This window comes from Monomorium pharaonis, chromosome 4 (genome assembly GCF_013373865.1).
Source record: "Monomorium pharaonis isolate MP-MQ-018 chromosome 4, ASM1337386v2, whole genome shotgun sequence".
NCBI classification, from domain to species: domain Eukaryota; kingdom Metazoa; phylum Arthropoda; class Insecta; order Hymenoptera; family Formicidae; genus Monomorium; species Monomorium pharaonis.
The window spans coordinates 1,835,231-1,859,620 of record NC_050470.1 but is presented as its reverse complement, the minus strand read 5'-3'; the positions used below and the strand labels follow the sequence as shown (position 1 = coordinate 1,859,620).

The 24,390-nt window shown below is 29.4% G+C and overlaps 1 protein-coding gene across 7 annotated transcripts; it reads right to left on the bottom strand.

The window, feature by feature from the left end:
• Positions 1–1,666: 1,666 nt before the first annotated feature.
• Positions 1,667–20,546, bottom strand: LOC105836177 (kinesin light chain). 7 transcript variants are annotated; one of them, XM_012680033.3, is made up of 8 exons: positions 12,557–12,710; positions 11,786–12,152; positions 10,886–11,051; positions 10,081–10,796; positions 9,061–9,264; positions 8,946–8,957; positions 8,165–8,284; positions 1,667–2,106 (listed from the first exon to the last, which is right to left on the bottom strand). In XM_012680033.3, the coding sequence occupies exons 1-8, from the start codon at positions 12,640–12,642 to the stop codon at positions 2,077–2,079; spliced, it is 1,701 nt and encodes a 566-aa protein (XP_012535487.1). In that variant the 5' UTR covers positions 12,643–12,710; the 3' UTR covers positions 1,667–2,076. The 7 variants fall into 7 exon arrangements, with proteins under 7 accessions (XP_012535487.1, XP_028045261.1, XP_012535486.1 ...); XM_012680032.3 differs by lacking the exons at positions 1,667–2,106; positions 12,557–12,710 and adding exons at positions 5,798–7,923; positions 19,990–20,546; XM_012680030.3 differs by lacking the exons at positions 1,667–2,106; positions 12,557–12,710 and adding exons at positions 5,798–7,923; positions 16,444–17,181.
• Positions 20,547–24,390: the final 3,844 nt, after the last annotated feature.

The following is a 24,390-nucleotide window of genomic DNA, read 5'->3' as shown; positions in this document are numbered from 1 at the left end:
TAATAATAGAAGCTCGAGAAATGATATGTTAACAAAATATAAATTTTACTTTGATATTTAGTACTCTTAAGTGTGCAGTTGGCATTAAAAAGGTAAAATTAAAAATTTTTTGATAAAATAATTAAAAAATTCATCCATAAGAAAAAAAAGATATTTCCTACTTATATAACTTTCAACGCAACACTTAAATCAATTTGAGTTAATTTAAGATGATAAATTTAACACAATAAGTAAAAAATATTTATTAAATATAAAAGTTGATTTCATTAATATTGCAAGTTATTACCACATACTATATACAAATATGTAAAATTAAATTATCTTAGAATACAATAGAAAGTCATAGAAGAACAGTACAAGTTCTTTTTAATATAAACATAAAAGTGGTGCTATTTTTATTTCGTATTTTAAATAGTTTGTATACCTACACTCAAAAAATATATTTTCAAATACATTTATTAATAACAAAGATATATTTATATATATTTGGCTTAAATGCATCTTTTACTCCTCTATCAGCTCAAAGAAAAATTAATGGAACTCGACTTAAGTCACTAGGACACAAGTTGCAAAGCAGAAATTTCTACTATAAATGATTTGTAATTAAATAAAAAAACATTCAATGTAAAAAATTTCTTGTTTTGTCAATATCTTTATTCCCCCTAAAATAAATTCTCCTACTGGATATTTAACATGAAAATGATTCAAAGTATTTAATCTTTTTGATGCCAACTATGCGTACACTTGCGGACGGAGAAGTTATAAAATTTAATAGCTAATAAAACGTGCCAAAGTCGCAAGGACGATTTCAAGGATTTAACGCATACCAAAACAAAATTATGCAATCTTTGAGCTGTACAACAGCTTACAACAAATGATAGAATTATTCAAATTAAAATTCCATACAAATTAGCAAATGACAAAACGTTGCAATACAATTTACTTATATATGTAACTTGTACAATCCAGAAAAAATACATCATGTACTATGAACTTACTTAAATTAATTAAATATCTTTATTATCTTGTATAGTTATTTAATAACCAATTGTTATGCTCATAATTCCGCTGTAAATCGTTAAGTGTTAACAGTAATTCTTCTACATATCTCAAATTAAAAAATTTATATTTCAATTTCAAGTTTATGTTTCTAAAGTAGATTTTTAAAAGCACATTTTTTGCACCACTTAAAAAATTAAAAAACTATTTGTAAACGACTCAGTTCTTTTTTTTCGAAGAATTTATTCTTTAAAGTACAAGTCTTTTAAAATCTGTATTTTTAAAAGACTAATTTTAAAACAGTTTTATAAGAAATTATTTCAATTGATATATCAAAAAGAAATGTGTTTCTCACTTGAGAAACTTTGAAAAATTTATAGTACACGGAATATAAATAATACACACGCCCGTGCACGTATGTTATAAAATATGTAAATAAAAAAGCATTGACAATTACATGTATGAATAAAATAATCAATTTTAAAAAATGCATGTTTATACCAAATAACGTGCAAATATTAATTTTGAGATCAATCTGCAACTCAGCTAAAAGAAAAATACATTATCATAAAAATACCAAAATAATACACACTACAATTTAAAAGTATTTGCTTAATTTATCTTTCTTAATTACATAATAAAAAATTTTGAAAAAAAAATTTTAGTCTTTCTTCTTTATCTTCTTCAGAGTGAGCAAATACTTTTTTTCTTGAACGATAGTGTATACATGCATAATTTCGCTGTTTCTGCGTAAATGACTAGGATCTCTTTGAATTTTAATTCGATTATTCGACATCTTTTAGTCATTTAAATAATCATTCAAAAGAAATAGTAAAGAATAATTCGCACCACAGTAAAATCGTCCACATAAAGCTACAAGTGAAAAACTAGCAGCAACGTTGAGCTAGCTCGCATATAGTGCGTTTCTTTTTTTGTCGAGAAAAGCAGATGGAATGTGTTTTATGTACGTGAACAATTCAAACATAATAAATATTTTCATCATTGCAGAGTCTCCTTTCGTCTCTTATCATTCGCACATTGAGATATAGTCTAGTAGTAGTCTGTCAATGAACATCTTTATTTCGCGCGAAAGGCGTACTTCCAGTCCTGCAACAAAACGGAAACAAGTTTTAAGCCTGACTTTCTATCTCAAAAATAGAAAAAAACCTCGTGTCTTCTATTATTATAAATAATATAGTGCTAAAAATTAAATAATATAAAAATATAATTTTAAAAGTTTTAAAATATATCTCTCTCTCATAAATAAATCAAAAAGAATAATAAATTGTAATCATTAAATCGTTAATATTTTTATTTTAAATATAATAATGTCTTAAATGTCTTAAAAATGCAATAATTAATAAAAGAATATTTTAACAGCTTTGAACTATGTATTAATTTAATATAAATTTATTATTTTCTTAATTCCTATATATCAGAAATGTTCTATATTTTATACGGTTATCTGCTTTTTATATATTCTTCTATAATAATTCTACAATTCATATATTAGCAATTTTATTTCGATTGAAGACACAAGATATTTTTTTAAGTATATCTCATCAAATATTAAATAACACTGCTGAAAAAAGCGCACAATATTAAATTAACTAATAAGTATTAATATTTCATCGTTATAGCAAGCACACAAAAGAAACAATTACACAATTATCATATAGTTATTGCTTTAGCATGCAATTCCACACAATACAAATTTACACTTTATTCCTTCAATATTAGGTTTCTAGATTACGTAATCATATTAATATTAGTATCTCCTTCTAGAGCCTATTATTATATTTAATAAAATTATTGCTATTATATTTATTATTATTATTACTATTAAGAGCATTCATTAATTACTAAAAAACCGAGAAGAAGCAAGTAAAGATGATACTTTATAAAAGTTAAATAAGTATTATATTATATTATAAATATTATACCAATGACAACCTTTATTTTAATGTAACTTGATTTAAAAGTAAATATTAGGTAGTTTTATATTTTTATTTATGTAAAATATATTTTTAAGAAACTATATCACCTTTATCAACTTGTTCCTTCCTATATCAGCAAAAGCCGTTTGTTTAATTTGAAAGTGATTGTGACGGAAATAATCAAGGATCACAACCAGTTATATTCTGTGCACTAATAAAATAGAAAAGAAAAATTATAAATATTTCTACGAAAAAAATACGCACCTTGTTATTTATCCATTCGTCGCTGGGAATGATATATTTCTTCTTCGTCATCGTCATCCTCATCTTGTACCTTGGATTCCGCTCAATATATACTCAAGAATCAAAAGCGAAACAACAACGACAACGGCAAGTTGATCCAAAGAACAAATGATACAGTAAAGCACAAGTTTTGCGTGCAAAGAAAATTAATGCACAATATTTCATTCATTGCCAACATATTACATTATACGTTCCATATAAATTACAAGTTTTTTTACATGCCTTCCTGACATTCTAAATTAAATATACTACAAAATCCTTCTATTTTATGTATTAGCAAATTAGAACTTAATTACTTAAAACCTTCAATTCTCAATCACATAAAACATCTTAATCTTTAATTAAATAAATAAAATATTGCATGTTTTGCCTTTCATCTTTTCTCACTCTATACATAAAGATACAAAGAAGAATCTGTCACAAGTGTGTACTGATATGACAAACTTGTATTGAAAAAGTAATTTAAAATGAAAATAACAGTTTATAATAGGAGAAGTGTTCTAAAATAAATACGGATTTAGAATAGGTGGAATCTATAGTACTTGCTTTCAAGTGTGAAATCGTGTGTGTGTGTGTGTGTGTGTGTGTGTGTGTGTGTGTGTGTGTGTGTGTGTGTGTGTGTGTGTGTGTGTGTGTGTGTGTGTGTGTGTGTGTGTGTGTGTGTGTACACGCGCGCCCGCGTATTTGTAATTGTTACAAATATTAAAAATTATTAATATATTTCATCAAAATTCTAAAATACAAATTTTATTAGAAGTATTTCAGATAAAAATTGCTTCGTAACAACTATAGTTTTAACATACTTTTGTTATAAGTGGAAAATATAATATATATTCAAAATTTCAAGATTCTGATTTTTAAATAAAACGTTTTTTTCTTATACAAATTCTTTTCAACGTTCGTTATGTAAAATTATTTAGATAAAATTGTCCAAAAAAGAATACTTCATATTTCATATTTTATCGTGCATCACTACACAAAACATGAAATATCTTGCAAAGCATTTATTTTTCAATTTTAATATATACTTATAGTAAAGCAAGAATCAATTAATGTAAATTTGTAAAAGAACATATAACTATAATATAGAAGAAATCAAGAATAAGTCACTCTGGAAATCTCCGTTTGAAAATAATTTATTTATTATTTATTAAAGTCTCAAGGCACTACCTTCATCATTTTTGTAATCTATTAATTTATAATTAAGAATAAAATAACTATTAATTTATATAACAAATTATCCTATCTAAAAAAGAATGTGTTTATATTAAAAGTGCTGTATATCGCTTTGTAGAATTTATAAAACTTATATCTCTTTTTCGCTCGAAATACTCAATATCTCACAACGCAGAAATCAATAAGACAAACATTAATTTTTTTTACATGCACCGTTGAGATCTTACGAGAGATATCACCTACATCATTTTCTGTCACCATTATACACATTTCAAGCATAATTCAAATATATTTCAAATACATTATCTGGATTGCAATTGATTTTTTTTTTCTAACAAAGATTTCAAATACATTCTGTATACAGGGTGTCTCAAAATATGTGGCTTAACGCTCGTAAAAAGGTAGAAGGAATCGAGATGAACATAAAAGTCCAATATTGTCTTGGGTTAGGTCCACCAATAATCGAGATATTAACATATTGAATCTGCAAATAATCTAATTAATTTTTATTGTAATTGTAAACAGTAAATTAATGAAAGCTTATCATACATTCACAATAAATTTTTTTTCATAATTTGAAATATTAATACCTCGATCATTGGCGAACCTAACCCAAGATCTAACCCAAGACAATATTAGACTTTTATGTTCATTTCTTCTTCCTTTTTACGAGCGTTGACCTACATGTTTTGAGACATCCTGTACATCTATATCTGAATTAAATTTGAAATTTACTTTTTTACTCTATATAATCGTGTAAATATATTTATCGCAGTAAATAAAATATATCTTCAAGATATATCCAGGAATCGAAATTGCTGCAATCTTGTTTCAAACCGCGTATAAATTGTGATTAAAATAGCTATAAACAATGTGGAATTTTAAAACTCAATTTACTTATAATGCAAAAACATAATAATTCGAGTTATCATAAACATTTAACTTGACACATGAAAAAATACATATCACCGTATTACAAACTTGAAGAATTCTTTATAAAACAGAGTAAAGAAGAATTAGAATACATAATCAATATCTTTCGATATATTCCAATTTTGATTTAATTTAAAACATTAAAATATATTTTCTAATCAATTTTAATGAATTTTATTTTGATTTTTATTTCACTGTAATCATAGTGTGTGTGTGTGTGTGTGTGTGTGTGTGTGTGTGTGTGTGTGTGTGTGTGTGTGTGTGTGTGTGTGTGTGTGTGTATGTGTGTGTGCGTGCGTGCGTGTGTGCGTGCGTGCGTGCGTGTGTGTAATTGTAATATGAATTGAATAAAAACCAGAATATTTTCATAGTTATTAGATTTATAATATTTTTATGTAAATATTTTTTAGCCTATTTTAATCAAGGCCTTTTATTTATTAATACATTCCTTTTTTTTCTTTGCATTGCTTTACGAATCTATATTATACTATATAGTCAAGCAAAGTTGCTACATGCATGATAATAGTATTTTAACATGTGCATAATTTCCTTGAATTTGTGACAGAAAAAAAAAGAAATAGGCACATATTCAAGAAAAAATTTACGTCAAACTATAGCGTGTGACAAGATATAATAATGATTTTTATTATGCCTATTGAGGTTATTTTAGTATATACTAAATTTCGATAGAATTGCAGTTTCTTTATTTTAATTAAAAACAACGTGTCGAATACTCTTTATTTTTGCAATCTCTCTGTATAAAATCATGAATGTAAGAAAATAACTGGACTTTACCATAAAATATTACTATAAAATGTTTAGATATAAAAAATAAGTAAAGTAAACAAGAAAAATGATATCAAATTTCATTATCATGTTATTGACACTTTTCATTATAAAAGTTTTAACACATCATATAATTAAATATATCAATAAAAATATATTTTTTAACAAATAATCATAATAAATATGATACTTAGATATAATAGATAAACAGATATCTATTAGATACATCTAATAGATTGTGTTAAAATGCTATTCTAAAATTAGAAAGCAACGATGCTTGAAGTATTCTAAAGTAGTTAAAGTAATAAACACAATAAATGTGATCTGTGAATTGTTGCTAGAATATTTTTTAGCATTATACAAATATTTTTTTATCTACTTTAATAATATCAGTTTATTGATTTCTTAATATACTTTAAGTTTTCAATTAACATTTTGAATATTATCAATATGCTGCATCCAATATTTTTTCATATTTGTTATCTACATTTTGCATAAATCCGATCCAGTTATTTCTTATATTCATGACATAATAAGCATTTATCTGGAAAGTTATTCTCATGTAAATGCAATTTATACAAGGTGTTCCAATTAAAACGGTAATTACACCCTGTGAATATAAATACTATGCGTAATATTAAAATACGTAAAAAAGTTTTTTCATTTGTGTCTATATTCAACAAATAAAGAAAAAAATCATATTAAATATCGTATTAAATATCATGTTGTTTTCTAAAAAAAGGTTTGCTAAAATATTCTGCTCATCCAAGGAAAGTAGCTTTACAAAAATTACCTTGGATGAATAAAATTCTTAAAATAAACTATCATTATATAATTAGTAATTTAAGAACAGAATCCCGAAGAATAATTTCTATACTGAATTATTTGGAAGAATTTATTTATACTAGGCGTCGCACTTTATCACGTGATAGTCAGATGCGCTCTATTCGGAGCATATTAGGGACATACATATTGTGCTAAGACATGCATCACATGGCACCATGTTTTCATGCCTTTCAATGAATTGACACATTCTTCACGCTTATATCTAACTTCAATTCTTTTTTTAATATGTTCTCTTAATCTGTATAAAAAATAACTACATACACTTTCTCTGTAATTAAGTAATTATCCACAAATAATGAGATTACAGAAAAAATCTTTTAATACTTTATTTTAATATTTTTAATTTTATTCTATTTCAAATTTGATCAATTAATTTCAATATCTTTTCTACCTTATAATACTAAAAAAGATTCAGAAATCAATCGATTGATATGAATTGTTTATAGCGTATATTATATGAGAGAGAAATAAGAGTATTAAAGGGTATTTTAAAGTCCTTGCTCACCCTAGAAGTACATCTACCTATTCAGTGATGTCGTACTTAAAATAGATCTGTTCTCTTTAGCTACAATACATTATGCGTATGGATGTATGTGTGTGTATATAATTACATACATATATACATACGTATACTGCATTTAAGATGAAACAAGTGTTATAAGAAAGCATTAGAAAGAAGATAAAAATTGTTAAAAAAAATACAGGATACGCAGCTGAAGAGAACGGATTTAACGATAACGATAAGGCGAAATAGAAGCTAACGAGAAACGGGAAACCGAATTCGCCCGGCCTAAGTAGATGACGAGTGAATGCCAAAAGCTTGGAAGATCTTGTTTTTAAACCCGGGTTTGTTAGGACTAGCATCATGTTGGTGCTGGCCAGTGCTCGCCGCTGACTGTCCTTCATGTAGCGCCCTTTGCACCAGTGGCAGCGAACTGTTCGCCTGCGTTCAATTGCGTTCATATGCGTGCGTGTGCGGTCGCCGATGAGATTCGGCCAGAATTCAGTCAGGTTGTGCCGGACGTGACGGACGACGGGACGAAACGAAAAAAAGAACAAAAAGAAAGAAGAAAAGGATAGTAGACGGCTATAAGTGTTTGTGTCAGCTACTGCATGGCATGCGAAAAGTGCATACGGCTAATTTATACGTCGAAATGACAAACAGAAGAAAGAACAAGACTCACCTCTTCATGACTTTGTTCGTGTTCGCTATTGGCCAGACTGGACCGCGAGCCACGTCTGGTCGAACTCTTCTCCTCACCCAGCAACTGTGCTACTCGTGCCTTATTTACCAACTCTAACGCCTGTAAAATAAAATAAAAAACAAATTATTATATAAAAACGCACATTGTTGGTTATTAATTTAATTAAATTTTACTTTACTTTTATTTTTATTATATGTATATATGTATTATTAATTTTAATTTGCAAAGTTTGATATAGTTTTAATATTTGATCAAAATATTTAAAATTGTTTAACATATCGACTGCCAATATTTCAAACCATGCATTTATTTTCAGATTATAATAAAAAGATTTTTTACTTTATTATTGTTGAAATATTTCTATCATATGAATTATACACATGTAACTTAAAAAGAAATTTAGTAGAAAAAATCTGTCAGGCCATATATGTAGTAATTATGCATCAGTATTACACATATGGCAATTAACACTATATTCAAATTAAAATACTTAAAGTACAGAAAACAAATTTAAATATATATAAAAAATAAGCTGTTATTTTTTTTGCAATGTGGAAAGATCATGCAAAAATAATGCTAAAGTTCGTATCAGACTATGTATTGGAGATTGAGAATTGTGAATTGGAGATTAGAATTTAACCAATCAGAACAAAGTAGAAATAAAAATATCAATTATCTGATAGGTCGAATTCTAATCTTCAATTCGCAATCCTCAATCTTTAAAGCGTAGTCTGATAAGAGTATAAAAGCTTTTACTCACTTGTTGCACGTGCTGTGTGCGTGAAATGCATGAAACATTGTTAGTTGTATTATTATTATACTTGCAATTACACACGTGTATTTTTTCAACAAAAGTTCATACAAATATCACCTACCTCTCTTCGAGATCTCATAGCGCAATCTTCGAGCGTTTCTGCGGCCTCGTATTTACCCTGTCTTCGATAAAGGGCACCGAGGTTTTTTAAGGTAGTAGTAACTGTAGGGGAATCCACTTTCGCGGCCTTATGCCAGCCGCCATACTCGCCATATGGTGTATTCTCCTTATTTCTGTGCTTATTCTCCTCTCTCTCTTCAGCCACCTAAAAAAAAAAAATAACATTAATCAGAAAATGATTAAATAATTTTCTAAGTGTCACAATTCAAAAAAGTTAAAAACTATAAAATTCGTAGAATTTGGTAAACAAACAATATAGATTTATAATTGCTCTTTATATTCTTTATAATAATCTTCAATTTTATATTTTTTCAATTTTATTAGTTACTTTGACAATATCTTTCATTATAAAGATTAATAATTTTATTTTTAAAATGTATTTATATTATATATAATATATATTATACCAATAAATTTATTTTTCTTAATATTTTTTATGGATAATAGATACTTGTTGCCATTATTATCATTAAATTATCAATTCAATATCATATTATTTTTAATTTATAACTATATTTTAAGATTAAAAATTTATTCAGCGCACAGTTTAATATACTTGAAAAGGTATATAAAATCACAAAGAAATATTAATATTGCTCTATTCAAATGTTATTATGTTTTATTATTTACAAAATGTTTTATCACATTTTAATTGCTTAAAGTTAATAAGTATATTTGCAAATAAAGTGCTTTAAAAATCCGCATTAGTCTTAAGTAATATTATCCAATAGCAAAATTTTATATCACAAGTATTGGACCAATTATTGTATAAAGGGAATTATTTCGAAGGAAATTGTGAATAAATCACAAAATCATTATATTACGTTCTTTTTTTTTATACAATTTTGAAAACTTTTGACTATCATATTTGTCTTCTGGAAAGATTTCTAAAATTGAATCCTTAGTTGTAATTTTGAAGGCACTGCAATTACATTGTATTGGTGATTCAATGTTCCCGTACCTGCCAAATCGGCTTGTTGTCACCATCAATAGCACCAAATTCTCTCTCATGCGCTCTAGTGAGCACCTGCTTGTATAGCACCTCGGCATCCTTGTACTTTCCTTGCTTCAAGTAACAAGATGCTAGATTGTTTTTCGTTTTAGCGACATTTGGATCATCCGGACCAAGCTTAGCTTCATAGATTTCGAGCGCACGCTGATAGTAGCGTTCCACTTCTTCATACTTGCCCTGATTCTGACATAGCAATGCCAGATTATTCAGTTGCTTCGCTACATCCGGATGATCACGACCTAGTACTTTCTCGCGGATCTCTAGAGCTCGTTTGCATAGGGGTTCAGCCTCCTTATACTTTCCTCGTTTTCCATACAATACTGCGAGGTTGTTCAGCGTTGCCGCCACCGCAGGATGATTTTCACCTAACGTCTTCTCTCGAATCGCTAGAGCATCGTTCAGAAGATTTGCGGCTTCTTTATATTTATTCTGGTCTCGATATACTAAAGCGAGGATGTTGAGCATGGTTGCCACGTCAGGATGATCATGGCCGGAGGTTTTCTCCAAATCTTCCAAAGCTTGTTTACAAAGAGGAACTGCCACTTCATACCGGCCTTGACTCGCATATTGGATCACTAGATTATGCAGTGTGCGCAAACGTGCTGGTATTTCATAGCCAGCATTCACTTGCTGAGCAAACTGCGACGGCGGAGTCGGAGATATAGCTGAAAAACAGTACACATTTTTGTTAGAGAAGTTTAATAATTATTTTTATAAAAATTTCAATATTGCGTTTTTCTATAAATTCACTTACATTTGCTATTGCGATCGTCCGCATCATCATCAGGAAAGAGATCTACCACGGGATCGTCTTTCGGTCGATCTTTAGCATTTTCATCTTCAGTTGATGGATCTGGATCGTATTGTCGCATACTGGCCATAAAGTCTAAATGTCTCTTCTCTTCTTGCAATTGAGCAACCTGCAAAATACATAATTAAGAATGTAATAAATTTACTGGTTAAAATAAGAAAATGTATTGTTATTAAAAGAAATTATTAATAAACAACGGGACCTCCGAAGAAAATGTTAAAATATAAATACATCATAAATTATGAAGTACTTCATTAAACAGATGTATTTCATTTAAATATTATAAAATTCTAAGGTTTAAGATGTATGAAATAATTTGCAAAATATTTTTTTTATAGATTAAGAAATATTTCAAAATCTATCAAAATACATTTTTTTTTTAATTGAAACTTTTTTATGGAAAACATTAATCTTCATAATATTTATATTTGGTATATTAATAAACAGTACTACTATGTTAAAAATAAGATTAAAGTGCAATCGACATTATTGTTTGACAAAGAATTGATCGATTTGGGTGGAAGAACAAAAAAACAAATTAAGATATTATTGAGAATGATTTATTCTGAGTACAAGTATCAATATGGAATCAAAAACTTGAAACTATATAAAAAATTCGACGAACGTTATCGGCAGGTTCGAGAATTGCGGCAAGAATTTGGGAAAATTAATGTGTCGCGATTAAATAACCGGCAGATTATTATCGTCAACAACTAATATGAACGCGATATTGGTTGGTGTTGACAATACTGACTTAAATTATTTTTTTTACATATATACACAATATGTAAAGTCATTAAATTAACGAATTGGAATTAATAGAGACGCTGAGACAGTACTCACAGCTTGTTCACTCGCTTGCAACTTTTGTTGTGTGCCGGCCAACTCGTCTCTGAGCCAGGCGTTCTCCTGGCACAGCCTCTTCACCTGTGTCCTCAGTTTCTGCTTTTCTGCTTCCACCATCTGCAGATGACTTGCAAGCGCCTGCATCACTTGCGCCTCGCCTAGGCCAAGATCGATCATCTCAATTATTTTAGATAGCAAACTAGCTTTGTCCCGAGCAGCTGGCGCATCTTGGGACTGCAGGCCCTGCAGCAGACCACCATGTTCAACTCGGAGAGCTTCTAGGCCCTGAGCAACCGTCCGTGCTCCAGCCACGATCTCCTCCTGCGTCATCGCCGTCATTCTGCCTATGTTCTCGATTTTTTTACTGAAAATAGAAACAATAATACCATTTTATATTTACAGGACAAAAAAATTTCTTTTTGATTCGTCTACAATGTATAAATATTCTGCTGTAAAATGTAAATAGCTGATATTTGCACTTTAAAATAAATGGCAATTAGTTTCTGAAGAAGAATATCAATAATATATTTCACCTCACACATCCAAATATTTTATGATAAATTATTATATTACAAATATTCACATTAACTGTTATATAGTTTTTGCAACATGGCCGACAAGCGCCAATGCGCTTTCGCCATAGAGAAGGAAGTTGAAAGTCGCAAGGTCTCCAAGATCTTAAGAGCAAGAGAACCGTTATAATGATGACTCGAGCACTCGATCGAAAAGAATCCTGAGCAAAACGGAGGACGAAAAGAGAAGACTTACCCCATGTCTTCAGGGCCGCGTTGAAACTGTCTATGTGCTGGTCTAACGCGCGGTACTGTCGGCTCAATATTTCGACGCCGGCGCATCGTAATATCGCGACGTTCTCGCGATTCCGGTAGAATCGGATACAGAGCGATTCATATAGATACATTTCAATATAATACCCCCGCCTCCTTACATATTATTAAACAAAGTTCTTATTTTTCTATATTTTATTATAGAATTTAATTATAAAATAAAAAAATTTAGTATAAAAATTTAGTATAGTATAAAATATTAACTATATAATAAACAAATATATAAATATATAAAAGCTAAGAAAACTATTATCAAATTAAGAGAAAAATTCAAAATAAAATTCAGACAGACTTCTACGAGGTAGATTTCAAACGTACTTAAACACATTCGTTGTATTACAATGTTTATTTACAATAATTATGCAATAAAACATTTAAATCCTTTCTTTACATTTTTTTCAATTTACAAATAAAGATAAGAGTTTTCAAGCTAATATCAAAAATCAAATTAAATTTAAATTAAAAAATATATAAAGATTTAAAAAATAGAATATAAAAGAGAATAAAATAAAATAGCATAGAATAAAATATCTATAACAATTATAAAAATCACAAAGTTATTATTAATAAAATAATAAATAAATCACTCTGCAGTACCAAAATTTTATCTAAATATTTCAATGTAATAATTAAAATATTAAATGTTCAATCTAAAGGTTCAATATTGCTTTGTCTGGACTTGTGTAAAATTTTCTGTTAAATGTCTTTTTAATTAAATACAACTCTCATATTCTATAGCAGTTTTTTGTGAATCAACCTATAAAACTGTAACTTGACTAGAAATTCGATGGTGAAGAGAAACGATTGCGTCGTCGCTACGTAATCGATACTAGCCGAGAGGGACCACTTTTCTCTAGAGATCAATCGTGAAACATTTCATTACAATCGATGTTGCACGTGTATGACATACAATACATCATAAACAATAATTTCATCAATCTATCAACAGAGGACTAATAATTAACGATGTTTTCCAATTATGCAATCTCTCTATAACTTTATTTCAATCGACTTTCCGTTGCTAATTTATTGGATCTATCCGTCCGTTTTGAAAACTGTCTGAATACATCTGTTATTCAATAATAGTTAAGATGCATTTCAATTACGAAATACATTCGAATAAATACATAGCCGTATGTTAAACTAATGTTCTGGATGTTCGGTCAAGATTGAATTTTCAGGCACTCGTAAACCTTGATCTCCTCCAACAATCTGAGGTCAGTATCACGAACAAACCTAATAACCACACAATAAGATCATTTGTCCTAGTACTTCCGTTATTCAACCAGTTTCAGTCAGTAGCGACCTTAACCACTCGAAGCAATGCCAATAAAAGACAGAGACCAATTTCAGTAATCCACTTTGAATTTATATCTCTGGATTAATCGGCTAACACAAATACATAACCATTATATAAATCGAAATAAAAGGAATTAATCGTAATTTGAAACCTTAGAACCTTGAAAAATATTCTATAAGAAATTTTACAAAGTAGAATAATAGAAAATAAAAAGTTGGAAGCTACGAAAAGCAAATAAATTATTTACTTACACACGGATTGTTTTCTTTATCACTACTATATACTCTGCTGAACTGCTTTCTGCTACCTATAACGTCTTATACACCTACACGTTTATGATATATTCATAAACACGTTAACCCTGTTTTATTATTATAAATAACCTGCACATAAGTAAGTTCAAATCATCAATCAATTCAAGTATGATAATTATTTCTAATTTGTAGCAATTTTAATTGATTAGCTAATAAAAATAAATAAAAACATGAATATGTTATAATTTCTTTTTTATCTAAAAAATTATATTTTTTTACAAGTCTACGTAAATAAAATTTCAATCAGAGAAAAATTAGTTAAAATAGTAAAAACAATATACAAGTAATAAAATTCTACAAGAATACATAGAATATTTCAAAGTTATTATTTTCTTAAAAATTGTCGGAAGTTATTGAATAAAAATTAAAAAATAAGTAAAAAGAAAAAAATAACTAAAGTTATAAAAACATTTAAGACTAAAATTAGAATGTAGAAAAAAGAAAAGAAGTGAAAATATGAGTATTAATACAAGTAAACCTAAGTAAAAAAAAATAGATGTTAAATAAAATTGTAAGTCCAATCTAATTTTAAGCATCAGACTATATTCAGTTATATACAGAAATGTAGTAAATAAGTATATAAAAATAAGTACATACAACTAAAACGTCCTCTTTAGATAATCTATCTATAATTCACATCTCCGAATTGAGGATAGAATTGTAAATTCTATTTATATGTTCTAATTATATTTTAATGTACTTTAATATATATTTATATGAGCATATCCTGTTTCTGGCTTTTTCATATTACAATTATTCAATTAAAATAATTATTTTTCAAAGATATTGTCAATATTATCAAATAAAAATAATTAAAAAGATAAGTTTTTATAAATCGAAAATCAAAAAATTTTTTATTGCTATTATACATATAACATTTTTAATACCGTATTTCTGTCTTTTTTTTCCTTATACGAACAAATTTAAATCCTTCAAATAATTTACAATGTTTGCAATATTTTACACATATACTTTGTGTATATAATGAATTATATAATGATAACTAATATTAAAATTCTATTCTTCAAGAGAGAGATCAGATAAGTTAACACGAGTTGATTTTTCCAACAATACTAATCAATATTTATTTAATATTAATTTAGACATATATGTATATGCGAAAAAATTACAATAGAATAAATATTTTAATAGAATCTTATTAATATTAACAGAAACATATCAGTGATTAAATCATAATGCTTTAAATATAATTATTCATGTGATAGAAACTAATCACAAAACATTTTTTCAATTAGCGTTAACATAAGTTTATAATTTTCAAAAACTCAAAGGCTCAGATGAACTATAGTTATAGCCATAGTTAATATAACCATAATTAATAATATAATACTAGTGACTAAATTATTTTATTAAACTATTTCATTATAACACTAGATGTAATACTAAAGCAAAATGCATTTTCAGTAAAAGTTTATGTAATGTTTGTTATGTGCTGATATTAATAGGGATCTTTCTAGAACGTCAAAACATTAGTTTTCAAAGATGTTTCCGGAAATTTTATATTACATTGAGCTCCAAACATATCGCAGATGAGTACGATAACGTCACAGCGCCATGCGAACCACCGATCAATGCTCGGTAGCGAAGACAGTTGGTGCAATTTCTAACACAAGTCCGCTACGTACCAATCGAATATGAATAATGATTCTTATTGTTGAACGGAGTCAGACCTAATCTTGGAAAGTATCAATACTTAGACAATAGAATTTGTCTTCTATTTCCGACGCTATTTTCCGTATAATTACAATTAGCCATTTTGCTAATCCCGTATTGACGTTATTAATAAGTGTGTCTGTTCTGTTTCTGCTGTAATTTCTCGTACTTTTCATCCTTTATATAAAATAGATGTACATGTATACTTCAAAAAAACAAAGAAAACGGAGATAAAGCGTAGGTAATGCCATTAAAATGAACGTATAAATTACAAACATGGAGAATCGCTACTGAGTGCGGACTGATGTAAAGGAGAAAAGTTTTTTATTGTGGGATTGTAAGAGTAATGTTCTTTCTTCTCATTACTTCCATTTCAATCATCTCGTTATTTCGCTACATAATCGCAATATTATGAATATGAACTATTTTGTCTCCAAGTGCATAATTATGGAGAAGTTATATTATTCGTAAAAATCGGAATAAGGAGGAAGGAGCCATTATGGATTTTTCACGTCTACTCACATTCTATAAGCATTGAGCGTTTTTGACATATCCGTCCTACCCATCAGTAACGGTGGACTCTGCCGGTTCTACCACTTCACACCATACATGTATGTATATCTACACAACGATTCTTCTTCCCGTTGGACGTATTTCACGATACAAAAAAGTCATCTAGTTATCGTTGGTACAAAAATATAGGTTGTATACAAATATGCGCGCGTATGTACATGTGTAAGCGTGTCGTGTATGCGGGGGGAAAGGAAAGGGGATATATGTACTATGTGTATAGTTTCGATCGTGTACTGTACGGGATCGCGGTTAGTCTCTCACTAAAGACCTCCACCCCCTTGGTGAATCCATCCCTACTCTATCCAAAAAGGGGTGCAAAATTATAGTGGAAATGGAAGTCTCAACGCTTGCGCAGCAACGTTCTTCTGTAAGGTATACGCACTGGGGTTGCATAAGGGGACGCGTGTACAGATCGCATCCCCGTAAGATCATAGTCAAGGGTGCAGATTACATTCACATACAAGATATCTCAAACTCGAGAATAAAATCTTTCTTCACATATAATATAATAGTAAATCTTTATACCTATATCTATCATTTAACCCTTCATTATATAATTAATTGTGCATGAATGTCCAGAACGTCCCAGCCTAATAAATTCGCTACATTTACCGACTAAATCGTTTCATTATTATATTTGTTAGACGTATAGAAAATTATATAAGTAAATGTATAAAATATTGTTGTTTATTTAATTGTAAATCATCAAAGAGAATAATTAAACTTGTGAGATATAAAATTAAAATAAGAAAAATTCCACGGAAATTATAATATAGGATTATAATAATTAACTATATTCCTTCAGGATTTGTTTCACATTCATTAATAATGTATTAATAATATATTAGTAATACATTATAATAATATATTAATATAAAAACAATTGATAATAATAAAGATTTGGATGTACGTAAATAACCTGTGATAGTTTCCTGTATTATACTTGATACATTAAGTTTTTTGAAAATTCTTTGCACCAGCAAAGAATTCAAAGCAGGTATCTCTGTACCAGTAACAAAGTTCCACGCAGTCTGTTTCTGCAATCCCAGACTACTAGAGAGTAAAACTATGACTGGCACTGGATGACTCACACCATGACGATAGAAACTACTGAGCTAGTAATACAATATTACCGAGTAATACTATGTGCGCAGTTCTACGCAGAGAAATACTGTTGTCTCTCTTCCTTTCGAATTTTAGATTTCTATATAGTCTAAAAGTCAACTGAGAAAATATTTAATTAATAATAATGTATAATTTTTAACCATTAAAATTTTTTTCAATATGTCCTTTTGAACCGAGAAAAAATTGATCGTACCAGCACAAGACATCTATATAAAGAAATCATTATATTTTACGAATAATCCAGCCACTTGTATAGCTGCCTGTAATAATTTCAATATATTTTAAGTCAGAATTATACTTTTATTTTATATTTTTCAACAGTAATAATATAATAATTAAATAATTATATTAAATAATTAATTATGGTATAAAATATAACGTAAAACTACATTTGAACTTTGAGTTTTGTATAGATTCTAAAACTAAATATAATAAGAATTAAATATAAGCAATTAAAAATATAAATAATTACAATTTACTTTACTTTACTTATATAATAAATATAACGATAATCTGCTCAATAATATAAAATATCAGATTATTTTATACACATATATATTTCGATTATTATTTAATTATTAAATTGTTATTCAATGTATACCAATGTAATGTAATAATTATCTAATTTCATCTGTTTATATAATCAATTTTATTATTATTAATTACATAATTACTTCATTATTATAAAGAATTTTATATTAATTTCTATACTACAATTTGCAGTCTATATTAGATGTATCAATTATAAATTATATAAATAAAAAAATTGTTATTCTTTAATTCATTAATAATTACATAATTCATAATAAAAAATAATGTATTAAACTATTATTACATCAAATAAAATTATTTCAAGTACAGCATGATTTAAATATCAAGTAATGTATGAAATATACAACAATAGAAAATTAAAAAGTACAATAAATAACAGCAGAACAGCTGTAATGAGAAGGAGAAAGGAAGTCTTATTAAGTTTCACTCGGAACTGACGAGAAAGGATTTTAGAATTATGGCGGAATATTTTCACAATAATCGTGTGAAACTGCTTTCCTAAATATCATTCCTAAAACTCTAATGATAAACAAATCTAATATATACAAATATTTGTATACAAAATAATAAATGCACAAATTATAAAATACAATTAATAATTATTTGTTAATAAAATTTTATTCCTTAGAAAATTAAAAAAACTAAACTCACATATAGGAACAATAAAATTCATTAAATTAATCATATTAGTAATGAAGTTAATAATTTTAAAAAATAAAAGAAATTTTTTTTCAACTTTAAAATTTTAAATTTTAAACATATTTTAAACATAAAAATATTTAACATATATTTATTAATATCTGTAAAATTACAAAATATAATTAATCAAAATATTAATAAATTTAATTGTTTAATTTAATAATTTAATAAATTAAATTTTGTAATTTTTTATATCTCACACACAGACTTTTTTTATTTCTACTTTTCATAAAATTAGACATGCATCACACATGTATTATTTAATTTCATTATTTATTATATTTATGTGATATTATATGTATAATATACACACTTAATTAATTTTCTAAAAGTTTAATGGTTAATTATTAATGTCTCAATTTACTAAATTTTGTCACAGATTTCATTTTGCACTTATGGATTGTTTGAGATTATTCAAAGACATTATCAAAAACAATGATTTGCACCAAGCTAACTCTCAGTTATGCTTCCTTGGTCACTGCTGTCAGTGGAAATAAACCAAAACGATTAGTTTTCTGGTTATACCTGTAGAATGAAGACGTCAAGATGTTTCTTCTATGACTAGTATATGATACTAGTCACAACTAATTAGCATTAAAGAAACTGTAGAATTAAAGAATATGTAACATATTCAACAAAAAAGCTAATTTCTAAACTAAAAATTCTCAGACTATAATATGCAAAAAAATAAACCTTCAGTCAACAAAGCTCTTTCTTATCTTAAGCATCATATCTTAAGATATTTTGAATATTACTGAAAATCAGCAACAATCAGTGCATATGTAATTTCTTTTTGCATCAAGACACGAGAACGACAGAAACTTATTCTTCCTTGTAACAATTTGCATAAAGGGTTTCCATATATATATATATATATATATATATATATAGGAAATACACATAAAATTACATTCATGCCATCTGTTTATTCAGTAATTGAACAGCTACAATCCAGTCTCACACAATAACAATGTAATCTTTTTTGTCATTTCAAGCGATTAATCAGCATAGTAGAATTTATTTATTAGAATCTGTCTTCTGTCACCCGTCAGCGTCTCGTATCGGTTGATTAATCATTTTTGCGATACATACAACCTAGACTACACAACCCATACTTACTCTTGCGAATGGTCCATACAAGGTTGCCACCGCTCGCCTCAGTGTAGCATCCCACCGGCGAGCGGATCGGAGATGCCTTTTCGGGATGTCCCGAAAAGATCCTTGGAACGTCCTGGAAATATTCTTAAAAGATTCTGCAAAGGTTCCTCGTTAAGAGACCAGTCACTCTCTCTTTCTCGTGGATTAAATCTGGAATATCTGGACACGCTGAAGATGCGCGTGGAAGCGTAGAACTTTGGTATTTCACACGTGATCGATTTGAGACTTCGTCGCGACTTTGAGGATGAAGGTTCACGATGAATTCTCATGCGATGAAAATACTACGGCGGCCGGCGAACATCGAAACAACGTTCTTCGGGATTGTTCTCGCGGCGGCGACGGCGACGGCGACGACGACAGATAAAGATGGCGAAGCTTGAGCACAGAGCACGGCACGCAGCATCACATATCCCGCAAAGATGTGCCCGGGGCAAGAACACCACGGCCAAACGGCTGCCAAGAGATGTACAGGAACGTGGTACACGAGAAATCACACGGAAGGTCGCCGTTGGAAAGCGCGATAAATGGCGGTGTCAAATTGTTCGTGCGACAAACCCAGACAAACCTCTCCACTGATCGTAAAAATTGCGACTGCAGCGACCTCACCGCGCTCGCGGACGAAACGGGCTGATTCTCATGGGGCGATCACTCCGCTTATCCGACCTCGACTTCGACTGCGGTAAAGTGTAGTACCAGAGAGGAACCTGAGAGAGATCATCGTGTCGTTTTAGGCGTTTTCATCCATCAGCGCCTCTATGTGCACAAAATGTGCACATTGAACTATGTAGTCAAATATCTATAAATCCCGTAGGTAATGTGCATGACTTTTTGGGTCTCTTCTATGCTATGTCCACGTTTATTTGGTTCTGTTTCATGCTATACCCGTAAATTTTACAATTATATGCATTCATATTTTAAACCTGTTTTATGCAAACGTGCATAATCGTGTTCTATAAATGTGCAATACTGACACTGTACAGATATAGCAAGGAACAGAACCAATATTTTATCTCGCACGTTTATCACATATCATTTTGTTCCACATATACATGATAAAAATTCACTCACCGATTGCTGTTGCTGCTCCTGCTGCTGCTGCTGCTGCTGCTACTGCTACTGCTACTGCTATTGCTATTGCTACTGCTACTGCTACTGCTACTGCTACTGCTACTGCTACTGCTACATTCCTTTTCCGGAATACCGAGTCGTTCCATGGATGCCGCTTTCTGCTGACATCATCCTGCTATTTCAAATCGAACCGCACATTAATAAAATTTATTTATTTAGTTTTCAATCTTAATAATTAAAATTAATACGAATAATGAAATAATGTTTATTTTGGAAAATATATAATAGACATATGCATACGAGCCGTTTGCAAATGGTCCAAATAAAAAAAATATAAGAGTAAAATTAATTAATAAATTAACTGATAAATTTAGATTCTACAGACAATAAAAATGTGCCTATTAATACAAGTACATCTAAAGGTATTTAAATTTATCGATTTAAATAATGATTAATTATTGAGTCATTTCTGATAAAATATTGGTAAACTATGCGTTCTAATAAATAATTTTGTTAATTAATTATTTTTCAAAATTGTTTTCTCCTGCCGTCGGCACCGCATTCGCGAGACGTAAAGTGCAAACAATTTCGATTATTTTTTGACAGTTCTCAATAGTTCTCGCATAGTTCCGACTTATTCCATGCGTTTTAATAACAATTTCGTCAATTAATTATTTTTTAACAATTTTTCATTCCGACTCCCGTTGGAATCTGTTTGCATCTCATACCTCTGCTGAATGCAGTGACACGAGTCGGAATGAAAATTAAAAAATAATTAATTGACGGAATTGTTAATAAAACGCATAAAATAGGTCGAAACTGTGCGAGAACTATTGAGAACTGTAAAGAAAAGTGATCGAACTGTTTGCACTTTACGCGTCTCGCGAATACTGTGCCGACGGTAGAAGAAAAAAATTCAATCATTATTCTAACGACAGTTTTTGCTAGTTCTCACAGCCCCGACCATTTCCATGCGTTCTAATAAATAATTTTGTTAATTAATTATTTTTCAAAATTTTTTTCTCTTGCCGTCGGCACAGTATTCGCGAGACGCGCAAAGTGCAAACAGTTTCGATCACTTTTTTTTGACAGTTCTTAATAGTTCTTGCATAGTTCCGACTTATTCCATGCGTTTTAATAACAATTTCATCAATTAATTATTTTTTAACAATTTTCTATTCCGACTGCCGTCGAAATCTGCACCTCATACCTCTGCTGAATGCAGTGACAGGAGTCGAAATGAAAAATTGTTTAAAAATAATTAATTAACGGAATTGTTATTAAAATGCATGAAATAGGTCGAAACTGTGCGAGAACTATTGAGAACTGTCAAAAAAAAGTGATCAAAACTGTTTGCACTTTGCGCGTCTCGCGAATACAGTGCCGACGGCAAAAGAAAAAAATTTTGAATAATAATTAAATAACAAAATTATTTATTAGAACGCATAGAAATGGTCGAAGCTTTGTGAGAACTAGCGAAAACTGTCGTAGGAATAATAATCGACTCTGTTTGCATCTCATACCTCTGCTGAATGCAGTGACAGGAGTCGGAATGAAAAATTATTAAAAAATAATTAATTGACGAAATTGTTATTAAAACGCATGGAAATGGTCCGGCTATGTGAGAACTAGCGAAAACTGTTGTTAGAATAATGATAGAAATTTTTTCTCCTACCGTCGGCACTGCATTCGCAAGAGATAAAGTGCAAACAATTTCGATTATTTTTTAACAGTTCTCAATAGTTCTTGCATAGTTCCGATTTATTCCATGCGTTTTAATAACAATTCCGTCAATTAATTATTTTTTAACAATTTTCCTTTCCGACTCCTGTCACTGCATTCAGCAGAAGTATGAGGTGCAAACAGATTTAATCATTATTCTAACGACAGTTTTCGCTAGTTCTCACATAGCCCCGATCATTTCCATGCGTTCTAAGAAATAAATTTGTTAATTAATTATTGTTCAAAATTTTTTTTTCCTGCCGTCGGCACCGCATTCGCGAGAGATAAAGTGCAAACAATTTCGATTATTTTTTGACAGTTTTCAATAGTTCTTGCATAGTTCCAATTTATTCCATGCGTTTTAATAACAATTTCATCAATTAATTATTTTTTAACAATTTTCTATTCCGACTGCCGTCGAAATCTGCACCTCATACCTCTGCTGAATGCAGTGACAGGAGTCGAAATGAAAAATTGTTTAAAAATAATTAATTAACGGAATTGTTATTAAAATGCATGAAATAGGTCGAAACTGTGCGAGAACTATTGAGAACTGTCAAAAAAAAGTGATCAAAACTGTTTGCACTTTGCGCGTCTCGCGAATACAGTGCCGACGGCAAGAGAAAAAAATTTTGAATAATAATTAAATAACAAAATTATTTATTAGAACGCATAGAAATGGTCGAAGCTTTGTGAGAACTAGCGAAAACTGTCGTAGGAATAATAATCGACTCTGTTTGCATCTCATACCTCTGCTGAATGCAGTGACAGGAGTCGGAATGAAAAATTATTAAAAAATAATTAATTGACGGAATTGTTATTAAAACGCATGGAAATGGTCCGGCTATGTGAGAACTAGCGAAAACTGTTGTTAGAATAATGATAGAAATTTTTTCTCCTACCGTCGGCACTGCATTCGCAAGAGATAAAGTGCAAACAATTTCGATTATTTTTTAACAGTTCTCAATAGTTCTTGCATAGTTCCGATTTATTCCATGCGTTTTAATAACAATTCCGTCAATTAATTATTTTTTAACAATTTTCCTTTCCGACTCCTGTCACTGCATTCAGCAGAAGTATGAGGTGCAAACAGATTTAATCATTATTCTAACGACAGTTTTCGCTAGTTCTCACATAGCCCCGATCATTTCCATGCGTTCTAAGAAATAAATTTGTTAATTAATTATTGTTCAAAATTTTTTTTTCCTGCCGTCGGCACCGCATTCGCGAGAGATAAAGTGCAAACAATTTCGATTATTTTTTGACAGTTTTCAATAGTTCTTGCATAGTTCCGATTTATTCCATGCGTTTTAATAACAATTTCATCAATTAATTATTTTTTAACAATTTTCTATTCCGACTGCCGTCGAAATCTGCACCTCATACCTCTGCTGAATGCAGTGACAGGAGTCGAAATGAAAAATTGTTTAAAAATAATTAATTAACGGAATTGTTATTAAAATGCATGAAATAGGTCGAAACTGTGCGAGAACTATTGAGAACTGTCAAAAAAAAGTGATCAAAACTGTTTGCACTTTGCGCGTCTCGCGAATACAGTGCCGACGGCAAGAG

What these genes read in the sequence shown, in the direction of transcription:
- LOC105836177 (XM_012680028.3), bottom strand. Translation starts at nt 12,642, where the DNA reads ATGCGCCGGCGTCGAAATATTGAGCCGACAGTACCGCGCGTTAGACCA. An exon ending in ACAACAAGCCGATTTGGCAG is followed by an intron (nt 9,265 to 10,080) that starts GTACGGGAACAT and finishes TTTTTTTTTTAG; the next exon opens with GTGGCTGAAGAGAGAGAGGA. An exon ending in ACGAACAAAGTCATGAAGAG is followed by an intron (nt 7,924 to 8,164) that starts GTGAGTCTTGTT and finishes AATTGAACGCAG; the next exon opens with GCGAACAGTTCGCTGCCACT.